General features: G+C 39.6%; 1 protein-coding gene across 3 annotated transcripts in view; it reads left to right on the forward strand.

Annotated features, from left to right (window-relative positions):
* The window catches only part of oxr1a (oxidation resistance 1a), a 70,693-nt gene that overhangs the window by 25,863 nt on the left and 20,151 nt on the right, over positions 1–24,679 (forward strand). For all 3 annotated transcript variants that reach the window (XR_013771314.1, XM_079240425.1, XM_079240426.1), the window contains exons 3-5: positions 9,985–10,092; positions 12,193–12,306; positions 24,243–24,395. Coding sequence is in view for 2 of the 3 variants with exons in the window: in XM_079240425.1 (XP_079096551.1) it covers positions 9,985–10,092; positions 12,193–12,306; positions 24,243–24,395 (375 nt within the window). In the remaining variant the exon portion in view is untranslated. The remainder of the gene's footprint in view (positions 1–9,984; positions 10,093–12,192; positions 12,307–24,242; positions 24,396–24,679) is intronic.

Consider the following 24,679-nt stretch of genomic DNA (forward strand, 5'->3'; position numbering starts at 1 on the left):
ACTATTTTTTTTCTCTTTTGCATTCAAGAGCTTTGACAGACAATATTTGGGCAGAAGCAAATCTTAAGGTTTAATACCTACAGTAAATCTTGTGCTCTATAATTGACACTTTCTTATTGTGGTGCAGAAGCTGATAAAAGTGGAGCCAGGTCATTGTCTATCACCGGGCTTGAAGTTTACCGGATCTCTGCTGGGTTTGAGAGGAAGCAGTGTGGTCATTAGAGGAGTTGAGGGACATTAGATGAGTCATGCTCCAAACATCAGGTGTGTGTGTGCTTGTGAAAGACACACACACAAATATCAGCAGCAATCTTAACTCTGCACCTTCCTGAAAATCAGTCAGTCTGATTTCATTATTCAGTGTTGGTTTGAAGAGGAGATCCCACTGTTTGAGCTCATCCACTGCTCCCTGTCTGAAAATAAGTGGGTAGGTGTGACTGGTGTGTGTGGATAGGTACGTTAGCAGGGATGGGGCACAGAGGGATGGATATAGAGAAGATGGACACTGATGGATAAATTATTGGAAAGGTAGGCAGCTTTATGAGGCTCACACGGACAGTTTGGGTTTTGTTGTTGGAGCACTTCTAATCAGGTTTCTGCAAAAAAAATGTTTCCTCAGTATTGATGAAATTCAGGAGAGAATTTTTAACTTTATGTGCTAAATTTAAGTTGGTTACAACTCTCAGCTCCACTCTGTTTGCCTAGAAAGCCACATTAGCCAGCAGAGACTCGATGAATTGGACTGGAAAGCAGACAGGGGAAAATAAACTACTGCATACTCCTCCAGTGCATCCATATCGCCTACAATATAAGGTAGAAATGAACTGGTCTGAACATCTTAACTATGGGTAACAAGAGGAACACCCAACGACATAAGGTGGAAGTCGTCGCTCAGCCCAGTCCAAAAAGTCTCCTGATGATATAGCTTTTAATACACCAGTGATCATTTCATTTCATTTCAACATTTTTTATTCTTTTCTTTTCTATAATATGTCAAATTCAAAAAACAACAGAAAATATACTCCAGAGTTACTACAACTACTACACAACCATTGTAGTACTTTTCATGTAAAAAAGAAAAGAAAATTGGATTAGGAAGAAGAATTAATCTTATTAACCCTACCCCAGCCTCATTTCAAAGTAAACCAACTGGATGGCATCATCTACGGGAAACACTAAACATCATCATTTTTAGGATACCTTCCCATTAAATCTAATGGGAAAGTGTTTCCAAACTTATGACTGGCACCATACAGCAGAAATGTGTCATTTGAGTATGACTACATAAGGGACAAAAAAAAAACCAACCTGTTGCATATGTATCCAATGGAAACAAAAACTGAAGTACTTAACAGGATTCCCACACATACCACAAGCCTTTTTGTGTTGGTTGTGTCAAATACCACGTAGACCTGCTCTTTAAAAATGCACACGTACCCATCCATCCTCGCGGGGCAGCTGGAGCGAAAGGCAGGGTACACCCTGGACAGATCACCAGTCCATCACAAGGCAACACAGAGAGACAACCAACCATTCACGCTTACAGTTACAATTTACAGTAACTAGTTAACCTAACATGCATGTGTTTGGATGGTGGGAGGAAGCCGGAGTACCCAGAGAGAACCCACGCATACACGGGGAGAACACGCAAACTCCACAGATAGGCCATCGTTTGTACCTCCAACCAGCGATCGTCTTGCTTTGAGCCCACAGAGCTGGCCACTTTGTATATTAAGTGTAATCAAAGTCTTCGCTGTATTTGTCTCTTTGTTGGAGCAGAGGACGCCGTTTAGAAAAATATTTCAATAAAAATAGAGATTGACCATTTTGACCTCCTCCCAGACAAACACCCCTCTGCTTTGGTCTGTTTTTATGTCATGCCAAGCCCCTCTTGGCTTTGCTGGTTCCTGTGTGTCATTAGGTTCACAGGTTTGTGTCAAATCAGCGGAAAAGCCTGCGGCGCTGTAGCGTCAGGTCAGAGTCTGACACGAGGAAGACTTCACAAGGGCTTGAAAGTGAGACAGAAAACTTGCTTTGTGCCGCTTCCAAAAGGGCAAAATAATGTGACTTCAGCCCGTATCTTCTGTAGTGGCTCTAAATTTAGGCCCACGGACAACTGGCATGGGTGCAGCTTCACACAATACATATCATATGTAGCAGTGACAAAGTTGCCATGGCAACTGTCATGATGAGACCGGGCTTCATCCTTTGGTATAGAAGTGGATGGATTGCTGCTCTTAATGGCATTACTGGATAATCGAAGGTTTAGTCATGTGGGTTTTTTTTCACATAAATGTTCTTTTTTTCATTTTCTGTCTGATTTGCTTATTTTCTTACAGTAAGAGTTTAAAGTTTCTCTATATTAAAAAATAAAAAAAAAGCAGCTGCTGTGTAGAATTAAGTACCAGCCAGCAATTGTAAATGGTCACAATTAAACTCTTAACTCTGTGAATACATCTTACTTCCCCCGTTGACCTATAACAAAAGCACTCAAGTTGTTCTCATGTTGCATACTTAATGTTCAGACCAAGATGGCAGACTCTTTAATGGAGCTGTTAGTTGTCAGCCATTCGTCCGCACTGCCCTTGCAGACTGTCTGTCCTCGCCTGTTCAACAAGGTGACCATTAGCCGGATATCAGTCACTCCGAACATGGCTGCAGTGGTCACCCCCACCAGCCTTTTCCTTACAAAGAGGGGTGTCATCCCAACAGGAACAAGCTTCATTATTCAGCCCAGCTTCAGATAAATAATGGGGATTATTGATCAAAGGGGAGAGAGGATAGGGTTCACCTGTCATTAGCAGCCATGATCCTGATTGTGATTACTTTCTCAGTCCCTCCCTCTCTCGTCCTTCTGTAAATGTGTCAACATCAGGTCTTTATCAGTGGGTCACGTTTGCATGTTCCCTGTCCTTTGCCTCCTAATAGAGTTAGAGATGGCTCCTCTTACAGTGTGATCAATGCTTGCGTCTTTGAGGTTTTACTGCAGTCAAATGGGCCAGTTGTCTTGATGCTTGAAGCTAATTGTGCTCGTCTTTGTAAAGCGATTCATTTTGGGTGCCCAGATCAACCTACTCCCTGATTTATAATCTCAGACCAGATGAGTTTCAGATAAAAAAACAACAACTTTATTTTGAGCTGTAAAATGCAAAGATTTGTTTGATTTAGGCCAAATGTCTGACCTTATATTGCATTGAAAGAGAGCTTTAGGGGTCTTTAAATGTCCCGGAAACCCTGAATGTCCGATAAGTTGGCTTTGTACTGAGCAACAGAGGAGCTATGAAGCTAAAAATAAATAGTTCATGGATGAGACGGTGGCAAATAGCACCCAGGGAGAATCAATGCTTTCTGGCAAAGCAGCCAGGATGAAAGACACTGACACTGTAGGAGACCCATTAACTCTTCATCTTAACCAAAATAAATCAGCTGATTTTTACACTATTAAACAAAAGGTCAGACTTGAAATGCTGCACTTACCAAGGACTCCTCCGCAATGGCCATCATGTGGTTGTAAATGCTTTTAGGATAGGACGTTTGATGTCAAGTCATCATAACACACACGAGTTGTTATTCTGCATTTTATGGCCCTGCTGTATATCCACGTCAAGTACATGTTTGTGCACGTCATGGTCGTGTCACGAAGATTTTGTCACTGTGGCTCTGATCTCCTTGACATCTCCCATCCTTCTTCACAACAGGATATTTATCAAACTGACATGCTGCTGTTGTCTGAACGAACAGTAAGACTCCCTTCGCTGAGCCGATAGGCTGACAAATCGCGTAGATCCTTGTTGACAACAAGGTGTCCAAGAGCAGTTGCTAATGACGAGAGTTGTGAGGAGGAGTTTCATATGGGACACCAGCCTGTCAACACATCCTCCTTATGTCTTTGTTGTGGTTGAGCTTCAGTAGATTCTCTTCTGAACCAAGATAAAAAGCAATGTGGTGATTTCCACTGCAGCCCTTTAAAGTTGCATTAAATTCACTTGATTTTACTGACAAAAATGAACAAAAAATGACAAATCCATGTTGGTTTGTCTTGGTCTTCCCAGCTTTAGTTGACATGTGACCTCCATTCATTACAATCTTAGTTTTAATTGAACCATTAAATTAATTCTTGTCTGATAAACAAGCAGTATAAATATAAAGTTTACAGAGAGTATCTGAAATACGGGTGGTTCTCTCTAAGGTGATTTTATTCTTAGAAAGTGATCAAATTAGCATTTAATCAAGACTGCTGTTATCACTTTCTTCTGTGACCCTTCCATGGCAATCTGTCTGGATTAGAGTTAAAAGGGAGCTATTATGGTATTTGGAGTTTTCTGAGCTTTCTACAGTGTTACAGTGTTGAATCCTCATCAGACATTTGAACAACACTGTTTTTTATCACCTAAACGCATGTTTTAGTTTCAGTTTGAGTTCCAGGACTCTCTCCGTTCGGTTTCCATGGCAACGAAAAACGCGTCGTTTTAGAGAGTTTTTTCTTCTTCGAAATCCTTGTGACGTCCCGGGGGATAAGGTTCGGTGATTGGTTACCTTCTACTGGTTAACAAGGGCATGTACAAATACATCAGGCGGGTGGAAAACGTGGGATAAAGTTATTTCCAACGATGGCTGGTGAGTTTACCAAAGAGAGACATCCTGCTGCATTCGTTGCTGTGGGTTGCTGTTTTCCACTTCGTTTTCAGGCTCTGATTCAGGTTCCAACATGTAGGGCTGTATGCTATGTGTTGACATTGTATTTTGTTTTTTTTTTATTGCGTTCATATTAGCCTAATCCTTCTGTTTATGAGATGTTACAATGACGGCGAAAGCAGGTGCGGTGCGCGCTCCGATGTAGTGCAGTGGCGGGAGGCGGGGCTTAATGCGGAAGAGTTTCAATCCACTCGTTTTGCCCACAGGCTGATTTGACAGCCTACGGAGAGGGTCGGTCTGAAGTAAATAAAGCGATTTGTGACAATAACTTAATCAATCCCAGCCCTTCTGGTCTCAGAAATAAAAATAAATTAGCCTGAAATGCACATAATAGTTCCACTTTAAAACTAAACATGTGGAATTACAGCAGGTGACACATAAAAATGGCCATTTTTTTCAGTGACCATCCCTCTCACTGATATTTGTGGAAAACTATTGTTAGTTTTGTCTTTTTAAAAGGTAAAGAGGCACAGATATGCACCACATGCAGTCCACTTTTTGCCGACATTGGGCTTGCAGCACTCATGCACTCCTGCTCTGCATTGTTCATTGTTGTGTTGCTGTGATTGCTGAGTCAGGGAGACTGTTTCCCAGCAGCGTGACCGACCACAGCTCTTATTAGTTTGTCCCCCTAGAGCTTGGATCGTCTGAACTCAGCAAAGCCCACAATAAGGCCGCTGTTAGCACTTAGCATACACACCCTGTTCAGAATTGTCCAGCCCCAACTACTCAATGTGCTTTCATGTTTAAAAGAAAAAAAAGTCTCAAGATGCTGCTTCTCCCACTCTTTTAATTGCCCAACAGTGGAGGATGTTGCTGTCAGTAATTGACTGGAATCAGTAGACATTTTAGTTCCAAGAAGCTAATGAGCTGTGCTCCAAAGCCAAAACTAGTGACCCAGCAGTATTACTGTCACTGTACGTTTGTGGTCTTTCGTCTTTTATGAGCCATTCCGGCTGGATTTCTGCCATCATTAGCTGGTTTTCTCATATGACTTTCCTGTCAGGTACTCTCAGGGCTTCCTCTCAGACACAATATGTCTTTGTCCCTCTGGATGCCTGCAGTGGTCTTGCCTCATATTTAGACTTAGTGGTTCTCTGACTGGATAAATGGGACACGAATGTGACCAGAAAGTGATGCTTTTTTAAAAATCCAATTAGTATAACTATGGTTTTATTCCGATTCAATAAAGATTTTTTGGATGCCGATTCGATTTAAATTGCAATTCTCTCAATTTTTCAATCTTGCTGATTTTGTAGATTAAAAACAAAAAAAAAATGTACAAATATTTTTTTTGCTCGTCATTTTTCTTTATTTCATTTAGGGAAAAACAACACAGTAGCTAGACCATCAATCTGCTGCTATAATGCCCAAGAAGACAAGTAAAAAGATCAATAAAAATGACAAAAACTTTATATTGGATTATTTCTTATTTATTTGTAAAAAAAAAAAAAAAAAAAAAAAAAAAAAGATTTTTAAATTGTGAAGCAAAAAAATCCTGATTTTCGATTTTTTGATTCAATTGTCCTGTCCCTAATAACGATAACATTTATTTGGTAAAACAGCATTTTGGATTGAATTTTAAAAGCATTGTAAATTTTCAGGAGTTGATTTTAGAAAAGATTATGGTTCGATTTTACTAAAACAGTCAAAGTAATCCAGAAGTTTTTGCAGGTTTGAATATGTGGTCGCTGGTGTGTGATGTGTCGCCGTAAAGTGAAATGCTGCTGACATATGATGCAGCGTCCCAGGAAAAGGTTTGTGGGAGCAGTTTGTCATGTTGAAACACTGCTGCGTAACGACAGCTCCACCAGTGTATAAATGTCAGCAAAAAATATCAGACCCATATTTTAATGCCACATAATCTGTGGATGTTTCTACAATTCTTGCACTTGCTAATTCCATTTCTCCTCATCTTGTTGAACGACACGACATCCTGCTGAATGCACGCTTTACATTTTTCTATTATGTTATTTTATTTCAAACTAAAAAAATTATTTTTAAAAAAGTAAATAAAAAAAAAATACTTTAGAAGTTCGGTCATCTTTTAAAGTTTTTTCTTCTCTCTTAAATTCTGCATCCTTATTTTACAGCTGCTGTTTTTTTCCACTTCCACTGACTGGTAAATCCTTCATTGCTTTCTGGGGAATCTGTATTTTCTTCCTCCAGCCCTAAATTGCTGGCTTAGTCCAGACAAGTGCGTCACGTGTTGCTGCCTCACACAATGACTCTGTGTTAGCAACGTTCCAGCTTGTCTGTCCTGTTTCCCCAGTCTAGCTACCTGCCTGTGACTGTCCCATGTGTGTGTCTGTCTGTGCAAGAACATCCTCCTGGAAATAGTCTGTCATGTTCCTCTGTGTTTTTCTGGTACTGTCTGCACAAACATGAAGCTAAATGATTCAGTCCCATGACTGTTGCATGTAAACACATGATGCTGTGCTATTACACAGCTTGGAGTTGGCCTTGCTTGTCTGGTTTTCAGGGTTTCTACGCCCCTTGTGCTTAAGTTCTTCTCTTGCAACACCATGCATGCGCACACAGGCGTTTCCTGACATGAATGTCAGCTTTATTTGGAAGGTAAAAAAAAAGTCCCATGGGCATGCTAGATGCTTAACTATTTCAGACACATGGAGCACATCTCTGATGCGTTGATCCTAACTGGTGGAGACATGTGAACGCACCTGTGTCCCAATGCAAGGTGCTGCAGCTGAGCACAGGGTATAACCACAACAACCTGCATGATCTGTTCTAGCAAAGGTTAAGCACTTCCTCCTTCTATTTTGCTTGTTTCCTGTGCACAAGCTTTTACTTTTAAGATTATTTTCCTGAAAAGGTGAAATGAAATATTTCACCCAGTTCTGAACAGAGGACAGCTGATGAACACAAATAAAAATGTGCAGGTTTCTTACCTGATGAAGCTACACAAATGTTTGTTTATTATTCTTAAACAACAGATGTCCCACCAACGTGTTCTTTAACATTTCAGTTTTTAGGATCAATAGCTGGAAGTCTGCACAATGAGTTAGCTTCCAAAGCTACCGCCTGCTAACTGAACCACGCAGTCGTAGCTATAGCATTACAGTAACTTGTCCTAGTGTTAGTTGTGATTATTCTAACATTCCACCTTAGCCTGAATAGTCCTTCATTCATATTTTATAGCTAGTATATTTGCATGTTTCATCCTTAACATGAGGCAAAAGTATGCTTTCAGGGTGAAAATGAAGAGTGCCGAATAAGAGGTCAGACCCAGAAATGTTGGCTGTGACATGATACAACAGCATACAATATCATAAATGTAATAAAATAGAGAAATATTATTTTATTTTGGTGTCTTGAGTTTTACTTTGCAGGGGAAATATGCGATGAAAGGAAAACTGCACACTTTGCTTTTACATCATACTCTTCATCAGGCCTCTTTAAACGGCGGCCCGCGGGCCTCATGCGGCCCAGAACCAACCTCTATGTGGCCCAACTTGTGTAAAAGAATAAAGATATTAATCAAGAACCTTCAGTCATTCCTACACTGATAAAGTAGCCTAGAATCCTACAGTTGTGCAGACCATGAATGCAACACTTGGTTGCCTAGCAACAGTAACCCCAGCGCATGTGGTTGTGTTTTGAAGTTGTCAGAGTAGCGCTAGCTAGCATGTCGCTCTCTGTCCCAAAACGCTAAATTGACGACGAAAACCGCAGATTTCACCCCACCTGGACTGATAAGTATTTGTTTATTTTTCCGTCACATTCGAGCGCCAAACCGATATGTTTAATATGCACTGAGTGTGTGACGGTGTTTAAAGATTACAATGTGAGGAGGGCCCTTCGATGGACTGGCGAGCTGTCCAGGGTGTACCCCGCCTTTCGCCCAAAGACTGCTGGGATAGGCTCCAGCTTCCCCGCAGTCCTTCACTGGATTAAGCGGTTAGGATAATGAATGAATGAATGTGAGGCGGCGCCACATCGAGAAGTTTAGTTTGACCTTTTCAGGAGAAAAATACTCTCTGACTGGAATTTTCATTATTTTATTTTGTGCATTTGCCCTTGTCATGTGGGACTGAATTTAAAATAGAAACAATAATAAACTACTTATTTTTCAAAATGTCAAAGTATCTTTTTTATTTATTTATTTTTACTCTTTTATTTTCCTTTACCTTATTTACTGGCTCTGATCTTTTTTTTTTTATTTGAAAATTTGGCCCACCTGCATATCTAATTGAGTAGCCCTGCTCTACACTGTTGTGCAGTTACCACTGCAAAGCGGGAAGGTGAACATGCTTGAATTTGCAGCTTATATAGTTCTCAAGGCTGTTGCCATCACTCCTGAGTCCTGCAGACACACCTACCAGTCGGATGGGGACTGGAATCGATTGGTTTTCAGTTTGATCGCTCGTTACTGGGACCGGCCAGTCAGTCTGAGACGTGCACTGTACATTCTTCACACAGCTGAATCTTCTGCATCAATATGTTTGGAGGGAAACTTTGCTGTAATACAAGCAGTGCCTATTTTCCCAACTTTAATGGGATAGACGGTGAGCTGCGAACCTCATTTCTATCTGAGCTGGACAAATAAAATTGCTCTATCTTTTAGCCGGCTGTTAGATGAGAGCACAGGGACACAGATGAAAAGAGATGCCTCTGCTGTTACTCATACTGGATGAAATAGGAGATGCTTAGAATATTTTCAGTTGTGTTTTATTTGTGCAAAAAGCTTCAAAGAAAATAAAAGCAGGCAAGGCAAGCTTTAAAATAACAGGGAATGTATCTCTTCATTCATCAGTTCAAGTTATGAGACATCCACATAGGCAGATTTCCTGTTGAAATCATTTAAATTAAATGATTAGACAAATAGTTGAAACAATAAGATGAATCAACCATTAAAATTATTATTTTAGTTGACAGTTGCACCCTCAGACTTTTGTTTTTAATTGTAGAAAACTGTAAATATTGCTAAGCAAGTGGTTGACACAATAACAGCGGACACTCGTGTCAGTTTATATTCCTGCCAGCTACATTGAATATCATGGGAATCTATTCCTGGTCAACAGCTGACAGCTTTAATCTGCATAACATCCAAAAATCTAACATGCAGAACACATGCCGCATTAAACCCTTTAAAGAAATCATTTCACAGCTCTGTTCTTCAGACGTCCCCTCTCCGTCTCTCATCCTGTGTGTCACATCTTCCAAATGCTTTCTGTGCAGCTTGTAGGAAATGCCCTGAAACACAAGCAGCAGGATGGTTTTCTATTGATTTATTTCTTTAAATGTCCTCTCTCTTGTTTTGTGGTCCAGGTGGAATCGAGGGACACGTTGAACAGCATTGCGCTCAAGTTTGACACCACACCCAACGAGCTGGTTCAGCTGAACAAGCTGTTCTCCAGAGCAGTGGTGCCTGGCCAGGTGTGAACCGCCGTGCACGTCCTCACTGATATATTCAACTGCATCACCTCACCGCTACCTCACATCTACTAACACCTCAAACTCATTTTGACTTGAACCGGCTCTAAGCCTCTTTTGAGAAACTGGGAATGGGAGGCTTTTTAAAGAACACGACACGTTGTATGTTTTTATCCACCCACTTTCACTGACTCACTAACCGCATCCCTACTATTTCCCTCTCTGCCTGCTAATTACAGCCTCCCTTGTCCCATTAGGATGCTATTTATTGCATAAGATCCACTTTGTTTCTAAAAGAAAATAATTAATAGTATAATAAAACATGTGTGATGTTTAAATTTTTCCAGTCATGCTGAGGTTCTGACTACATCACACAAGCTACGCATCTTTAGTCTGCCAAGCCCTCTGGCAGCTTCCCGAGCTTTGATGTTCATCGATTTCTATTTATTTATTTTTTTCTTGAGCATTAGACCCAAATTCTAAATCTGTTTTATTTTTTGTATCTTTGTTTTTTATGTGTTGAGGGGGTGACAAGCATCCAAAAAATATATTTTGCTGTTGCATTTCCTGGCATTAAAATCAAATCTGGTTGAACGGACACGAGGCGCAGCCAATCTTGCTGGCACGTTTCCCTCTCTCCCAGCCCCCTTCGGCAGACGGAGAGTTTAGCTGCGTGCAAACGGCGGGGCGTGTGGAGCACTTATCAAACCTTCGTCTCTCCTCTTCCTCTACAGATGAGACTGAAATCAGACCATGTTAACTTTTATTTAAATCAAAAGGCTGGACCCAAAGTAAAAAAATTTGTCCCTAAATTCCCTGGGCAGAACAAGAAATTCTCATGAAAAGAGTTGTTTGAATGTACATTAAAAAACCAAAAAAGTTCATCTTCTTTGATCTTTTTGTCTCAGTCGACCGTGAAAAACCTCTTACATTAAAGTAGATCAGAGAAGATTTTAAAAGCTCTGTCTTTGTATTGATTAGCTTAATTGGTATAAAGCCTGCCTGGATTCTTGCTGTCTAAAAGTACAAATTTGTCTTTTTGGGGAAATGCTCATATTGGCTATGGAGCAGAATAATTAAATAAAGAAATTTCTTTTTCATACGTTTAGCTTAGAGTGTGGCTACGATGACGAGGCAGTTAGCTTAGCTTAGCATAATGACAAGAATTAAGACAAACTACTAGCTTTACTTACATCTAACATACATACTGACTTTTTAAACTATATTTCTCTTTGGTTCATTAAAGAGAAAATTCCAATGAAATAAACCCACAGACTTACCAACAACGAAGCTTACGGAAGTCCCTTTTAACTTATCCAAAAGAGTTGCAGCTAAGAGCTTGACTTCAAACTACAACTTCAACACAATTATGTTTTCATATGAAATAAACAATATATTTCTGTACATTAAAACAAATTCCGGTTCTCCATTTTTATTTGTTTTTTTTAGGATGCTTTGCCAGTATTTATGCTAGGCTAAGCTAACATTGCCTTGATTAAGGCTTCATTTATATTTCTAGACATATAATTGCATTTTGGTCTTTAAATCTTAACAAAAATGTGGAAAAACTTTTTAGTTAATTTATTTTTCAATAACAGCACCTTAAATTGTTGCAGCTTTGTTAATATTTATTGAAGCTTCTTAAACAGCAGGAACTTCATACAACAGTAAAGTCCCATTCCTCTTAAATCACTGTTTATAAAGTTGTGAATGTCATGTTTGGTTTTGGGAATTCTCTTGAAAATTTTTGCCATTTTATGACATTTTAGAAACCAAACAATGAATTGAGTTATTGAGGTGAGGTAAAATGGACTGTGAATAAATAAATAAAAGGCCAAAATGAACTATATTCACAAAAAACTCCTGATTTCATCTCATCGCTGCTGGTTCAGACTCGGACTCACCATCATGATCATCACTTTCCCTCTCTGTGTTTTTCTTGTCAATAACATGAGACAACAGTCATGATTTCATGTTATTTGTGTTGTCAGACTTGTTGAGCTGTTTGAGAGATACTATATCTCTTCTTGTGTGTGTGTGTGTGTGTGTGTGTGTGTGCAATGAAAGCGCCTGTGTAAATACAGACATGGATTGTGTTTACAGGTTCTGTACGTCCCTGATCCCGAGTACGTCTCCAGTGTCGGAAGCTCCCCCTCCCTCAGTCCCGTCAGCCCCCTGTCTCCCACCTCCTCCGAAGCCGATTTAGAGAAAGTGACGGTATGTTGACCACACCTGACTCACAGTCACACACACTTGGCGTGTTTATAGCTAAAAGCAAATTGTTAAAATCTGAGAATTTTATGTCATGAATCAGAGGAATCAATATCTCTGTCGAAGATTAATGAATTTCTGCAGATGCTGTCATTTGTAGAGGACGACGGCATGTCCAATTTGCCATATGAACCAAACTGAATCCACTTCTGCCTCGGTCACATTCTCACACACACACACACACACCATTCCCATAAATACAGACTTATCCTCCGATCAGCGCTCTGGCATCTTAAAGCTCTGCTCCTTGTTAGGCTAAAGGTGAACATGCAGCAGTATGTGTCATTCTGTCAGAGCGCAGGAAAGGTAACAATAGATGCCAATAAAACCTGCCTTCTATTTTCAAGGACAGGAAGAGGTGTCGGTGTTGTGTGCACGCAGTGTATTGGCAGGTGGAAGGGTGTGTGCTACCGCACCATAACCACTGTCTTCTGTTGTCTGTGAATTGGGATTTAATTCACTAAAATGATTTGCAAAAAATATATTTTCCTATTTTTATATTTATTTAAATAATTTTGGCATTTTTTTTCCATTATAAGCTCTTATGGCAAAATTATCTCCATCTCCCCATCATAAATGATCCTAAAATCAATTCCTGGATGCAGATGGGAATCCGAATCATCCACAGAATCGAATTATATGTTAATTTTTCTATTACTGAAATGACCTGAAAATGTAATCAGAATCCATTCTTTTTTAATTATGTTGCACACAGACAGACAAACAGACCAACGGTGCTGAAAACATTACCAGTGCCTTAGTGGAGGTAATGACCAGAAGCAGAAGAATGAATGCAGAACAAGCTTTGGCTGAGCTCTAACAATACGGAGTAAGGAAGACTCAGATGGGGGAGAGATGTTCAGCTCCTTTTACCTCAGTAGGACAATGTTAGGAGCTGACATCTATCTGGAGGTACTTTTCATCACGAGCTGCAGCTAAAAGATGGTAGGGCTGTTATGATACGCTTTCATCCTGATTTGAATCATTAAGATTTTTTGGGGCCGATTTGATTGAAATTGCGATTCTCATGATTCTTCGATGTTGCTGATTTTATATTGCTGATATTTTACTGGAAAAAAAATGCACAAAACTTTTTTTGTTTGTCATTTTTCTTCATTTTAATTAGGAAAAAAACAGAAACACAGTAGCCAGACCATCATTCTACTGCTATAATGCTCAAAAACACAAGTAAAAAGATCAATAAAAACAATGGAAATGACAAAAGAATTTATAACGGATTGTTTTTATTTGAAATAAAAAATCATTTTTTTAACCAAAAAAAAAAAATCTATTTTAAAATTTTGAAGCAAAAAAATCCCAATTTTCTAATTTTTTTTCTATTCTAGTTCCCACTCCTAGAAGATGACCTGTTGTGGTGTTTGATACCGTTTTGGACTTCACTAAATTCATTCATCTACCAAAAGAATAAAATTCAAAAATGAGAAACTGGTCACAAACATGAGCAAAAAAGAAAATTATAATTTTGGCTGTTTTCATGTAAGTGTTGCCTTAGATGCAATTTTATCCTAAAAGAGAAAATTTCACCCTAGAATGAAATGTTAGCATCTGCTCAGCTTTTATAAATGCTGCAATGGCTAATTTTGCAAACTTTTACCAGTTTCTTTTTTTTTTTTTTCTTATTTCATCAACAATAAGCCAAGGCAAGTTTGTTTGTATTGCACATTTCATACATAAAGCAGTTCAGTCTGCTTTCCATAAGAGAAATTAAACACATTAAGACATTACTGCACAAATCATAATAAAATCCTAATGTATGAAACCATTAAAATTATTCAAATCCACCAGCAGTCTAGATAAGTTTAAGGATAAAGGTACAGATTTCATGCACAGGCACATGAGAAAAGAAACGTTTTTAACCTGGATTTATAAAAGGTATGCATGTGGTGAAACTTTAATCTCTGCAGTCTGTTACACATGTTTGCAGGATAACAACTAAATGCTGCTTCTCCATGTTTAGTCTGGACTCTGGTCTGGACTAATTACTCTAAGTCTTCGAATCTAAAAGCACTGTGTGCGTTTTATTCAAGAGCGCCATAATTTTATCCTTCCTGTCTGATGTGACATGTTGGAACGTCTCGTGAAGCATGTCTAGAGGTTTACAGGTATCTCTATAAGCAGCTTCTATCAAAGCTTCCTCTTTACTGTTCAAGCTGATAGTAGTTTGCTTTCATTCCCTGATGGTGGTTCTTTACACAGGTAAAACATGCAGAAAAGCTGTGAACTAACTACATGTTACGTGTGCATGAGGCGACTTCAGGTGCGACGCATTACAGCCGAACATATGCTGGCCTCACAGCTACAAAGACCAGCAATGTGAAGCGTCTCCCTCCGGTACTGTGTCTGCGCTATCTGAACAAGCCAATCACTGAGCAGGAAGCCCAGCGGTCCCTGAAGAAATATAACTGTTTTCCTGTCTCCATGGAAACATGGGTCTTGTTTTGTGCTTTTGCAAGGAAATGGATACTGCGGGTCTCCACTGGCATCAATATCACAGCTGGTCTGCTTGAGTTTCGACCCCTTCACCAGCACGAGCGTTTTCCCTTCGGTCCGCTCTGGTCTCTGCCGGTTCATTTCTGCACAGCTGCCAAAAGAAAGGCCCCCGTTCATTTAACACTTATCTATTTAGGTCATTGCTTGCGAGAACAGGAGCATATTCTGCGGCTCTCGACGAGGGAGGATCAGAGAAGAGGGCCCGAGACTGCGGAGAAATTAAGCCTTTAAAAGTGATGCCGTGTCTGATATTCAGAGCAACTAATGAACGGAGCTGCTCACTCTCCCAGACAGGCAGCAATTACTCCATGCGGGGGGACGTGTGCTCCAAAAGGCAGGACGGCGGCAACATTACCTCACCCGACGTTTCAACTCTGTGTTTGTGTTGGAGGAGGCGTTGTTTGTCAGTGTGTGCCTATTTTATCTCTGTTAAGTGTTAATGTAGATAAGACTGTGTGTTTTTGCATGAGTGGATCCTTAGCTGTAAAGAGGAATGCAGCATCCTGGAGCTATTTTATTTATTTATTTAATCCTCAGGAAGTACTTTTAACAACCCTCCTAGTATTTTCTTATATCCTGCAAAATCTTTTAATTACAAGCCTATTATGGTGCTCAGTACGTTTGTATAATTAGGATATTGTAGAAGTGAATGGTTCTGGGAGGGAGGTGTTAAGTAATAGCAAATCGCTGGTAAAAACCCAGATGAAGATGAGTGCCTTGAAGCGAAACTTTCAGCTGCAGCTTTTGGAGATATAAAAAGGATCTGATCGAGCACAAGATGTGTTTGAAAAGCCTCGATGTTCAAGTAGTATCAGATATTAAGCATTTCTCCTCAGCTGCTATTCATTCTCATCAATACTAAAGTCTTCTGTTAATGTTATCTCAGATCTGTTTCAGGAACCATAAAAACACAGAAACAAAATTGCTTTCTGTGACGCAGTGTCAGCCGGGCCTACCGAGGCATGAAACCCATAAAACCTCAGATTTTTCTTTTCTTCATGGTGATACCAGGCTGCATTACATTAGCAGTGGATCCTTTAAGTCCTGCAAGCTCTATGTTGGAGATGTCTCTGATTGAACCTGTTCTAGCACATACTCCACACCCTGTCACCAATTCATGACTCTTTTTTTTTTTTCCTCTTCAGGAAAAGTAAGACTGAGTTGGTCTCACCAACCAGACAAAAAGCTCTTTCTGAGATACGGATAAAACGGCCTGTTTCATCCAAATGTCTCAGAAATCCTTCAGTTTGTTTCACATTGCAGCTTCAGCTCTTCTGAAACGGAGCTGCTTTTCTTATCTCATATGGAAATATTAGCTTTTCTAGCACCTTCATAAGGTGAAATAATCACTTTGGAATGAATGTAAATGTTGATTTAGATTAAACATGTAAGTCTGATAGGAACAGGTTTGTCATATTTCATCCTTCCTGTCTTAAATTCATCCTCAGAGGGCGAGTTGTGATTTTTAAGTTTAACGAGTCAGAAAACATGGAGAAACGAAGCATCAGATATCTGAAGAGTATTTGCTTTAACTGTAAATTGATCTGTGCTGTAATGCTCTTGCTGTGCATCACAGCTCATGCTTCAGAAAGCGAGGTATGCTTCTTTTTTCTTCCAGCATCCAGTTTTATTGTTGTGTGTCTTTCTGATGGAGCCTGCAGCCAGATAAGACAGCGCTGAAGTATCTTCATGCGCTTCGTTTGCCTGTTGGCCTGCTGGTATTGGCAGAAAAAAGTAACACATCTTGCAGGCATGGATTGTTGGCTGGTTGTCTGACTGGCTGTGTGAGTGTGCGTGCATGTGAGTGTGTATGCCGTTTGTGTGTGTGTGCGTGTCGCTGGCTGACTTTGGGCTGGCTGTCATGCTGTTTGGCAGCTACCACCTTCTGGCATGGATGCTCTCTGGTCATCTGTGTGGGCACTCGTGTCCTCATCGTCCTATCCGGACCTTCCTCGTGCCCACACTGACACACATGCTTACTCACCCCGGTGGTACAGCTTACTACTGTGACCTTCGTCGTCTCTTCCTCTTTTGGCACCACTTTTTTTCTGCCTCCTTCCTCTCCTTCCAGGGTGTGATCTAAAATTAGTTTTAGATGAAGAAGAGCAGGTTTAGGTTTACCTGTACTTTTGACGCCATGATCTTTTTATTTAAAATGGGGGAAAAAAGTGATTTCCATGTCTGAGACACAGCAGATTCCGTGTTGAAGCTCATCGGGAATGCCGCCTGTCAGGAATGTGAGGTGATGTAAACAACAGTACAGATTGTTCCTGATGATTTCTGGATTCATCCCTGTCTTGTAAATACTTTCATGGCCACCAGGTGGAGCTGTGGGTTGGGTTTTGTTTACATGTGTCACTGTCAAGGTCAAAGCTGGGTGGCACCTGCAGACATGCTCTGTGAAATCTCTGTGATCAGAACTGCAATCTCACACTTTGAAAACAGTTTATCTGCCAGATGTTGCTCTTCTCAGTAGTTGCATTGAAGCCGTTACAAAGGCTCTTCTAAATTTTCTTTCATGCTTTAAGCTGTGGATGACGGAAAAATATTGGTGTGAGGCGAAAAGGGTATTGACTTATCGACTGTAGCCCCACCACAGTTGTCATTTGACTCTGTTACATCCATTTCCTATCTCAGTGTTGCTGTCAGTGACAGGGAGGAAGAAAATACAGGCAGGGTTGGTTACCCAGCCCAGTGAACTACAGTTGTTTTTAATGAGGAGACTTCAAACTTTTGTTATAAATTAAGGTTAAAATGACAAGTTATTTATAGAGTGCAAATCCTCTTTGTCTTTATGTTGTCTTAATGAAACTGTATCCAGTGTAGATTTTAATATATTAATGGCAAGATTGTGCTAGTCTACGCTTTCATTCAGTGTTTAGAAACTCACTAGTTGTTTTCTCTAAAATCCTGGCTATTATCATGTTCAACCTTCTTTTTCCTTCAGAACTGCTTTAATTCTTGGTGTCATAGATTCAATTCAACAAGGTGGAAAAATTCCTCAGAGATTTTGCTCCATGTTAACATGAAGCATCACACAGTTGCTTCACATCATGATGAGAATCTCCCGTTCCACCACATCCCAAAGCTGCTCTGCTGGACTGAGATCTGGTGACTGTGGAGGCCGTTGGAGGACAGTGAACTCATCGTCATGGTGGAGATGATGTGAGCTTCATGGTGCATCATCCTGCTGGAAGTTTCCATCAGAACGTGCTACACTGTGCTCAGAAAGGGATGGACATGGTCAGCAGCAGGACTCAGGTGGACTGTGCTGGTTAAATCATGTTGGTACAAAGTGGACCAAAGTGGGACAAGAAAATATCACCTTCACCATTACACCACCAGCCTGAAGCGTTGATTACAGGCAACTTCTTTCATGATGTTTCCACCAAATTCTGATCCTACCATGTGAACGTGGAGCTGAAATGGAGACTCATCACCAGTTCTGGTGAGTCTGTGTGAATTGTAGCCTCAGTTTCCTGTTCTTACTGACAGGAGGGAACCCGGTGTGGTCTTCTATTTTTCCTTTTTCAGATCATTCTCTGTAAGTTGTGGTTGTGAAAATCCCAGCAGATCAGCAGTTTCTGAAACACTCAGACCAACAACCATTCCTCGGTTACTTAAATCCTCCTTCAGGCTTGTTCTGATGTTTAGTTAATACTTGAGCTAGTGGTCTTGATTAGATATGTTAACAAGCGGTGGAAATGGTGTGCCTAATCAAGTGATCAGTGAGTGTACATCAAATTTGAGATATTTTCCAGTGTTTTGATACCTACATAGTCAGTTTGATTTATCCTTCCTTTCATACAGTTTAAGTATATAATCATACTTCATAGAATTGATGTATATATCCCGACCAGAAGTATTACTTCTACATGGTTTCTATCATTTCTCATTTAATTTTGGATAGACGTGATCACCACTGGTGATTAATGTGAATCCCTTCTACTGTTTTTGTTACACTGGTTTAAGGTTTAGTGTCTTTGTAGAATCTAAATCGAAGATGGTTTATCCCATCAGGGATCCACTCAATATTTGATTTTTAAAATGTATGAGTGGCATAATAAATATGATTGCACAGCCTCAGAGTAGTTCCAATTAATTTCTGTCTTTTTGATGCTACACACACTCAGAATATAAATCTGCTCCCAAGACCGGCTGTATTCTGGCTTCTTAAGGACACATGCTTCGTTTATCTCAGATATGATTAAATAAAGTCTAGAAGTTTATATTTAGAGGGGTTTTCCCCATATTTCAACCTAAATTAGCCTATTTAACCATTCTTCACTGCAATATTGCCTTTGTGTTCTGCTTGTCTAGACAAGGGTTAGTGTGGGAATATAATAAAGAAGCAGGTGCGTTTAGTATTATCCCTTGAAGCATCACACTGTAGTGCCAGCTGAGAAAATATTGGATGCCTTAGAGGCCAGTACAGGACAAACTATGGTCATATATTAGAGGATAAAAACAGAAAAGCAATATTCACTTCAATTATGTGGAGTGTTTTTGGCAGGGTGGTGCCTGAAGCTGTATTGACATGTCGGCACGCACTTTATTTTTTACACCAACCACCCATTTTTAGCCATTTTTTTCCTGTAAATCAGTCATTTTAAAACCGTGTATTTGACTTGTTGGATGTTTTCGGGTTAAGTTTACCAAGTTATTATGCACACTTGCTAACTAATGTAATTAACATCAGCAATAATGCTAAGTGCTCTAGCTAGCTAGTAAGTACTACCTTAGCGTAAAATAATTAACTTTTGTTGCCTAAATACATGTTGGTTTAGTATTTTAATTGTTTGAAATTGGCAGGGAGAGGATAGCTTATGTTATGATCAGCTAGCCGAAAGTAACTATTTTGCTTTGAGAATTATATGTATTTATGTCAGATTTAATAATACCTAAATAGCTAAATGTAACACAAAAGCCATTAAAATACCTATAGACATGTCTCTAACAAAAAAAAAAACTACTTGCTTAAAGCAGTAGGGAAGCTATTTAAAAAAGCTACAAGTAAAAGAATATTTACATATATACCCTTTGATATCTGTAAAGGTGCTAAGCCTACACTAAAGGGCCTGAGGTGCTGCTTGCGGGAACTCTAATTGACCCGTTTGATTACTGACTAGTTTTGTCCAATAATGTCAATTCCAAACACTGATTCATTTTACCTTTTGTTGTCCACCATGTGTATCATGAAACCAATCCGTTAGCGATGATTATCAGTATATTGTCCATAGATGATGGAAGAAAACAATGAACATGCATTACAATGACCGGTCAAAAAACTGCGTGTTCACCTTCGTACAAGCAACACCTATCACCTGCACAAAAGTTAAATAGGTTGTGACCATAAATGTACAGTGCTGTCACCTAGTGCTCAAACAATATATACAAGTCTTCATAAAAAATGGCTCCTACAATATCTTCAGCTAAAACCTAATCCAACCTCCTTGGTTAAGGCACCTAGCTTGTCTCACCATAAGCAGTTTTAGAGCTAACGCTAGCAGTAAAATTGAATCCAATGTAATTTAAAAAAATAGATCAATTTACCACAAAAAACAAGGAAAGAAGTTTCCAGGTGGATTATTTCTACGTTATGATGCTTCTTGGTCATTAATCTTCTATCTTTGGAAACTAGCTTATTTCTCTTTTAAATGGAGACACATTTATAAGGGCGATGCAGGGATGAACCGAAGAGTCGAGTATGTTGGTTGAGCCCACAAAAAACTTACATTTTCTTGTTTCACATAATCAAGTCTGCTACTCATCCCATAAATGCATTGTCCATATCCACGTGGCACCATTTTAAAAGGCAAATAAACAAGTTTTTCAACAGTGCAAGTTGTTTGGTTTTTTTTTTGTTTTTTTTTATAATTAACCAAATGTAAATGCCATTTCCATTCCAGTTTTGGTAAATTATAGCTACTTCAGTATAATTTCAAATTAACACAAAACTTCACACACATCACATCACAACCAAAAAGATTGGGAACCATTGCTCCCGACCTACTCTGGTGAAAACATGGTCCAACATAATTCAATCGTTGTGGGATTGAATTTCACACCAAGGCCACCACGCTGGACACTTAATCTGGTGTGCAACGAACCAAAACCAGTTGACAGAGACCGGTCCCTGCAGATATGTGGTGTATCACAGAGGAATGTGTTTTTTAGAAGGCAAGAGGTTCCCTGATAATTTCTGTCTAAGTTGATCCAAGCAGCTGCAAATGAAACCGCAATGTGTAAAACACACTAATTTAAAACGTTATATTGCTGTGTGATGTCTCTCACCTCTCAGCTGATGGACAAAGTGTATTCAGAGTCCTCCCATCTGGACGCCGTTGGCTGTATAATGGGTGTTATTTTGTTGCCATCACATAACACCCCTTTCTGAGACGTGCCAGGATTTAATGACGGGGAATGCAGCACCGTGTCTGTGATGAGGGAGGACATGTTTTGGCGTTTGTAGCTGCTCATTTCCATCAGGTGTGTTCTGCACATGTGCAAGCAAAGAGAGCTTGTTCCTCTCTTCATGTTGAACCTCCGAGCTGGTCGGCCAGCTTGAGTGAGTCACTGGGAAGTGACTCGCTCGACAAATGGAGCGCTGAAGTGCAGTTGTGTAGGTGAAGCGTGTTAAGCTGAAGTAGACAATGAGCTGGTTTAATTCCCACACACGATCCTCAGCTGAGCTCAGATCTTTAATTCAGCTGGTGACGCTTGCACAAACCAAAGAAGAAACAGCTTTTTTTTTTTTTTTTTTTTCTTAGGGGGGTTGTTTTAAGAATAAATTTCTTCTTTTTTTTTTTTTGTTCCTCTTTACCTCTGCTTCACATTCTTTCAGCCTGTTTTTTTTATTCTCCTTTTTCAAAGCGGCTTGTTTTGGCTGTAACAGATTGGTCGGCCCCCTCAGCCTTCCCTAGCTGCCAGTGTCTGGGCTGCTTGTGTCGGTGTGGGTCAGTAGCCGCAGGCTGCCTGTCGACTGCGCTGGGAGACGAAGAGGGGGAGGTGTGGGGGTGGGTGTCAGGAGGACAGCAGACAGTTGTTAGGGGCCCAGGCTCTCTTGTCTAAGCTCTTGACTGCTGCTGTAGCTCTTCACTGTTTCTCACATCTCCACCTGCTCTTGGTGCCCTCCCCTCCCGGACAACCCCCCCCCTCCCTTCGACGATAACTCCCACTCATTGCTCTCTGTCCTGCTTTTCCATATTGTTCTTTGTCATCACTCCAATCAGCTCTTTCTTTGCCTTCAGCTCACTCTCTCCTTGTCTTTGTATGTTTCTACAACTGCTGTTACATCCGTCTCTTCTTTTGCTGTTACAAAAAAAATCTATGATATCCTGACTAGTGTTCAGTCAATCAGACCAACAGGCATCTCTGTGCACAGACATCAGTCAGTTTCATTGCTTGGCAACAAGCCACTGGTACACTAACTCACCACACCTTGTTCCCAGCCCAGCACACACACACACCATCTGTGGCAGATTGCAGAGTTACCATAGCGTAGATGAAGCACCAGTAGCAAAATTGCTTTATAGCATGTGCATGTCAACATAATGCAGAGAAAAACAACATAGTTAGGATGTCATCTAAATTCTGTCCTGGCTGTTCAGCTTGCAGCTGGCTGTAGAAAAACAGGAGTAATTGCGAGTATATTTGTGCATATGATATTGAATCGACATGCCTGCTGATGCATTTTTATGAATTAAGTTATTATATTTATCCGTTTATCAGAATTCTCGTGTTACTTTTTATAGAGGAACATATGTTTTCTCTTCGTCTGCTGCATGTACAGTTAGTTATTAGTTGGCATAAACTACAAATAAATCAATACGCACAATCAGGAAAACTCGCTTCTTTTTATTGCATCACATCATTTTTGTTAATGCAGACTGTAAAATGTGATTAAGTGCCATGAGTGGATTAATAAACAAATATGCCAACCATAGACTAGATTCTGCACCAGTTCTGTTTATATAATTGAATAAAAAGATGCAAAGTGTAAATTTGAAAAAGAAAATGTAAAATCACTTTGCAAATATGCAAGACGGCAACAAATAGATGCAAAACATCAGTCCACAGGTGGAAAATGACCTCTTAAAGACACAGATTTTTAAAAAATCCTTTCAGGAAGACTGAAAAGCAACTATGATGAACTAGAGAAATGAAAAAAGAATTTTATGCAAAATAACTACATTAGAAATAAGTGCAGAACAACAAATCGATGCCAGACAAGAATAAAAAAAAAAAAAAGCAAAACAGCTAAACAATGCGAAACTAAAACACACAGGTGAAAAAAAATTTAAGATCTTTACGAAACAAATGTGAACATTTGCAAAATAACCACAAAACTCAGTTTGTTAAATGTCAAACTTTTTCATTTACATTTAAAAATGCATCTTTTCAGATATTTTATTTCACTTCAAGATATTTAGCATGTTTGACTTTTTTAGTACATTTAACTTTTTTTTTCTCTAAACAAATGATGCTGCTGTCCCTAATCATAAAGTGTATTATCAAAAGTAACCAGATTTAAACACTTTCTACCTGTTAATGTGCCTTTGTCCACTTTTCGCTCATGGTATGTTATAGATGTTATAAATTAGACACATTTTATTTAGTGTCTAATAAAATCCAATTTTTTTTTAAATTTTTTTTTTTAATTTTTTTAATTTTATTTATTTATTTATTTTCCAATACATCAGGTCTGGTTTGGTATGACTGGTTTTACCAAACTACCCTGGTGAAGCTGAGACTTGCACATTCTTTTAACTCTTTGCTGGTTTTTAGCGTGATTGTCTCTGTGCAGAATATTACCGTTTATTTATAGATAATGTATTTAGAGACCTCTAGACACTAGTTTGATAAAATTAGTGAAATTAGCCTTGCCATGTTTTACCAAGTAAACCAAGTAATGTCTTTTTAGTTTTCATTAGTTATGCAAAGCCTTGTTTGTTTGAAACTGTTTTATATCATATATGATATAATCCTCTTGTCTTTCCCTACCGTACATGAACATGGAGTTTGGCATTTGTGTTCAATACTGTTGATTTGTTCAATTTTTTTCCTTGTTAGGGTCCGAGCTATACAAAGTATAGCCAGAGCCTGTTGTTATTGTGATGTTTATTATTATTATTATTCTCATTTTTGCCTTGTTATTTTTAAAAAATCCAATTGAGACCATTGTAGACAGCAATCCTAAATAAAAACTGTATTCATCCTGTTTTGTTGTTTGCTTCTGTGTTACTGCTGCAACAGGAACAAAGTCCTGCGTCACTTTTGGACAACAATCACGGATCTACTAAACAGTCTAACATAAGCTGCCTATTTCCTTCCTTCCCCTATTGACACCACCACACCCATCCTTCCTGCAGGACTCTGATGCTCCCCTCAGACCAGAAGCCGTTCACCCCCCGGTGTTCTCGGCCCTGCGCCATTCCAGAGTGGTGTCATCCACCTCCGAGGAGGAAGAGGCCCTTACAGAGAAGTTCCTCAAGATCAACTGCAAGTACATCACAGATGGGAAGGTAAGACAACTGCAGACTACTTGAGTCTGAAGCATGAACGTCCAGGAGGAATCCACGCTGTGGGCTAAAAGAGAGTCATTTTAAGTCTCGTATTAGTATTAAAATAAATCAAAGTCAGTATTCTGTAAATATTGCAGCTGCAGATTTTGTGTGTTATCTTATTACAGGAGTGTCCAGCTTTGGTCCTTGAGGGCCACAATCCTGCAGGGTTTCCATGTGTCCCTGTTCCAACACACCAGACTCAAGCTAATCGCTCATCGTGCCGAACTTAATTGGCTGTTGAA

Source organism: Telmatherina bonti (genome assembly GCF_933228915.1).
Source record: "Telmatherina bonti genome assembly, chromosome: 5".
NCBI classification, from domain to species: domain Eukaryota; kingdom Metazoa; phylum Chordata; class Actinopteri; order Atheriniformes; family Telmatherinidae; genus Telmatherina; species Telmatherina bonti.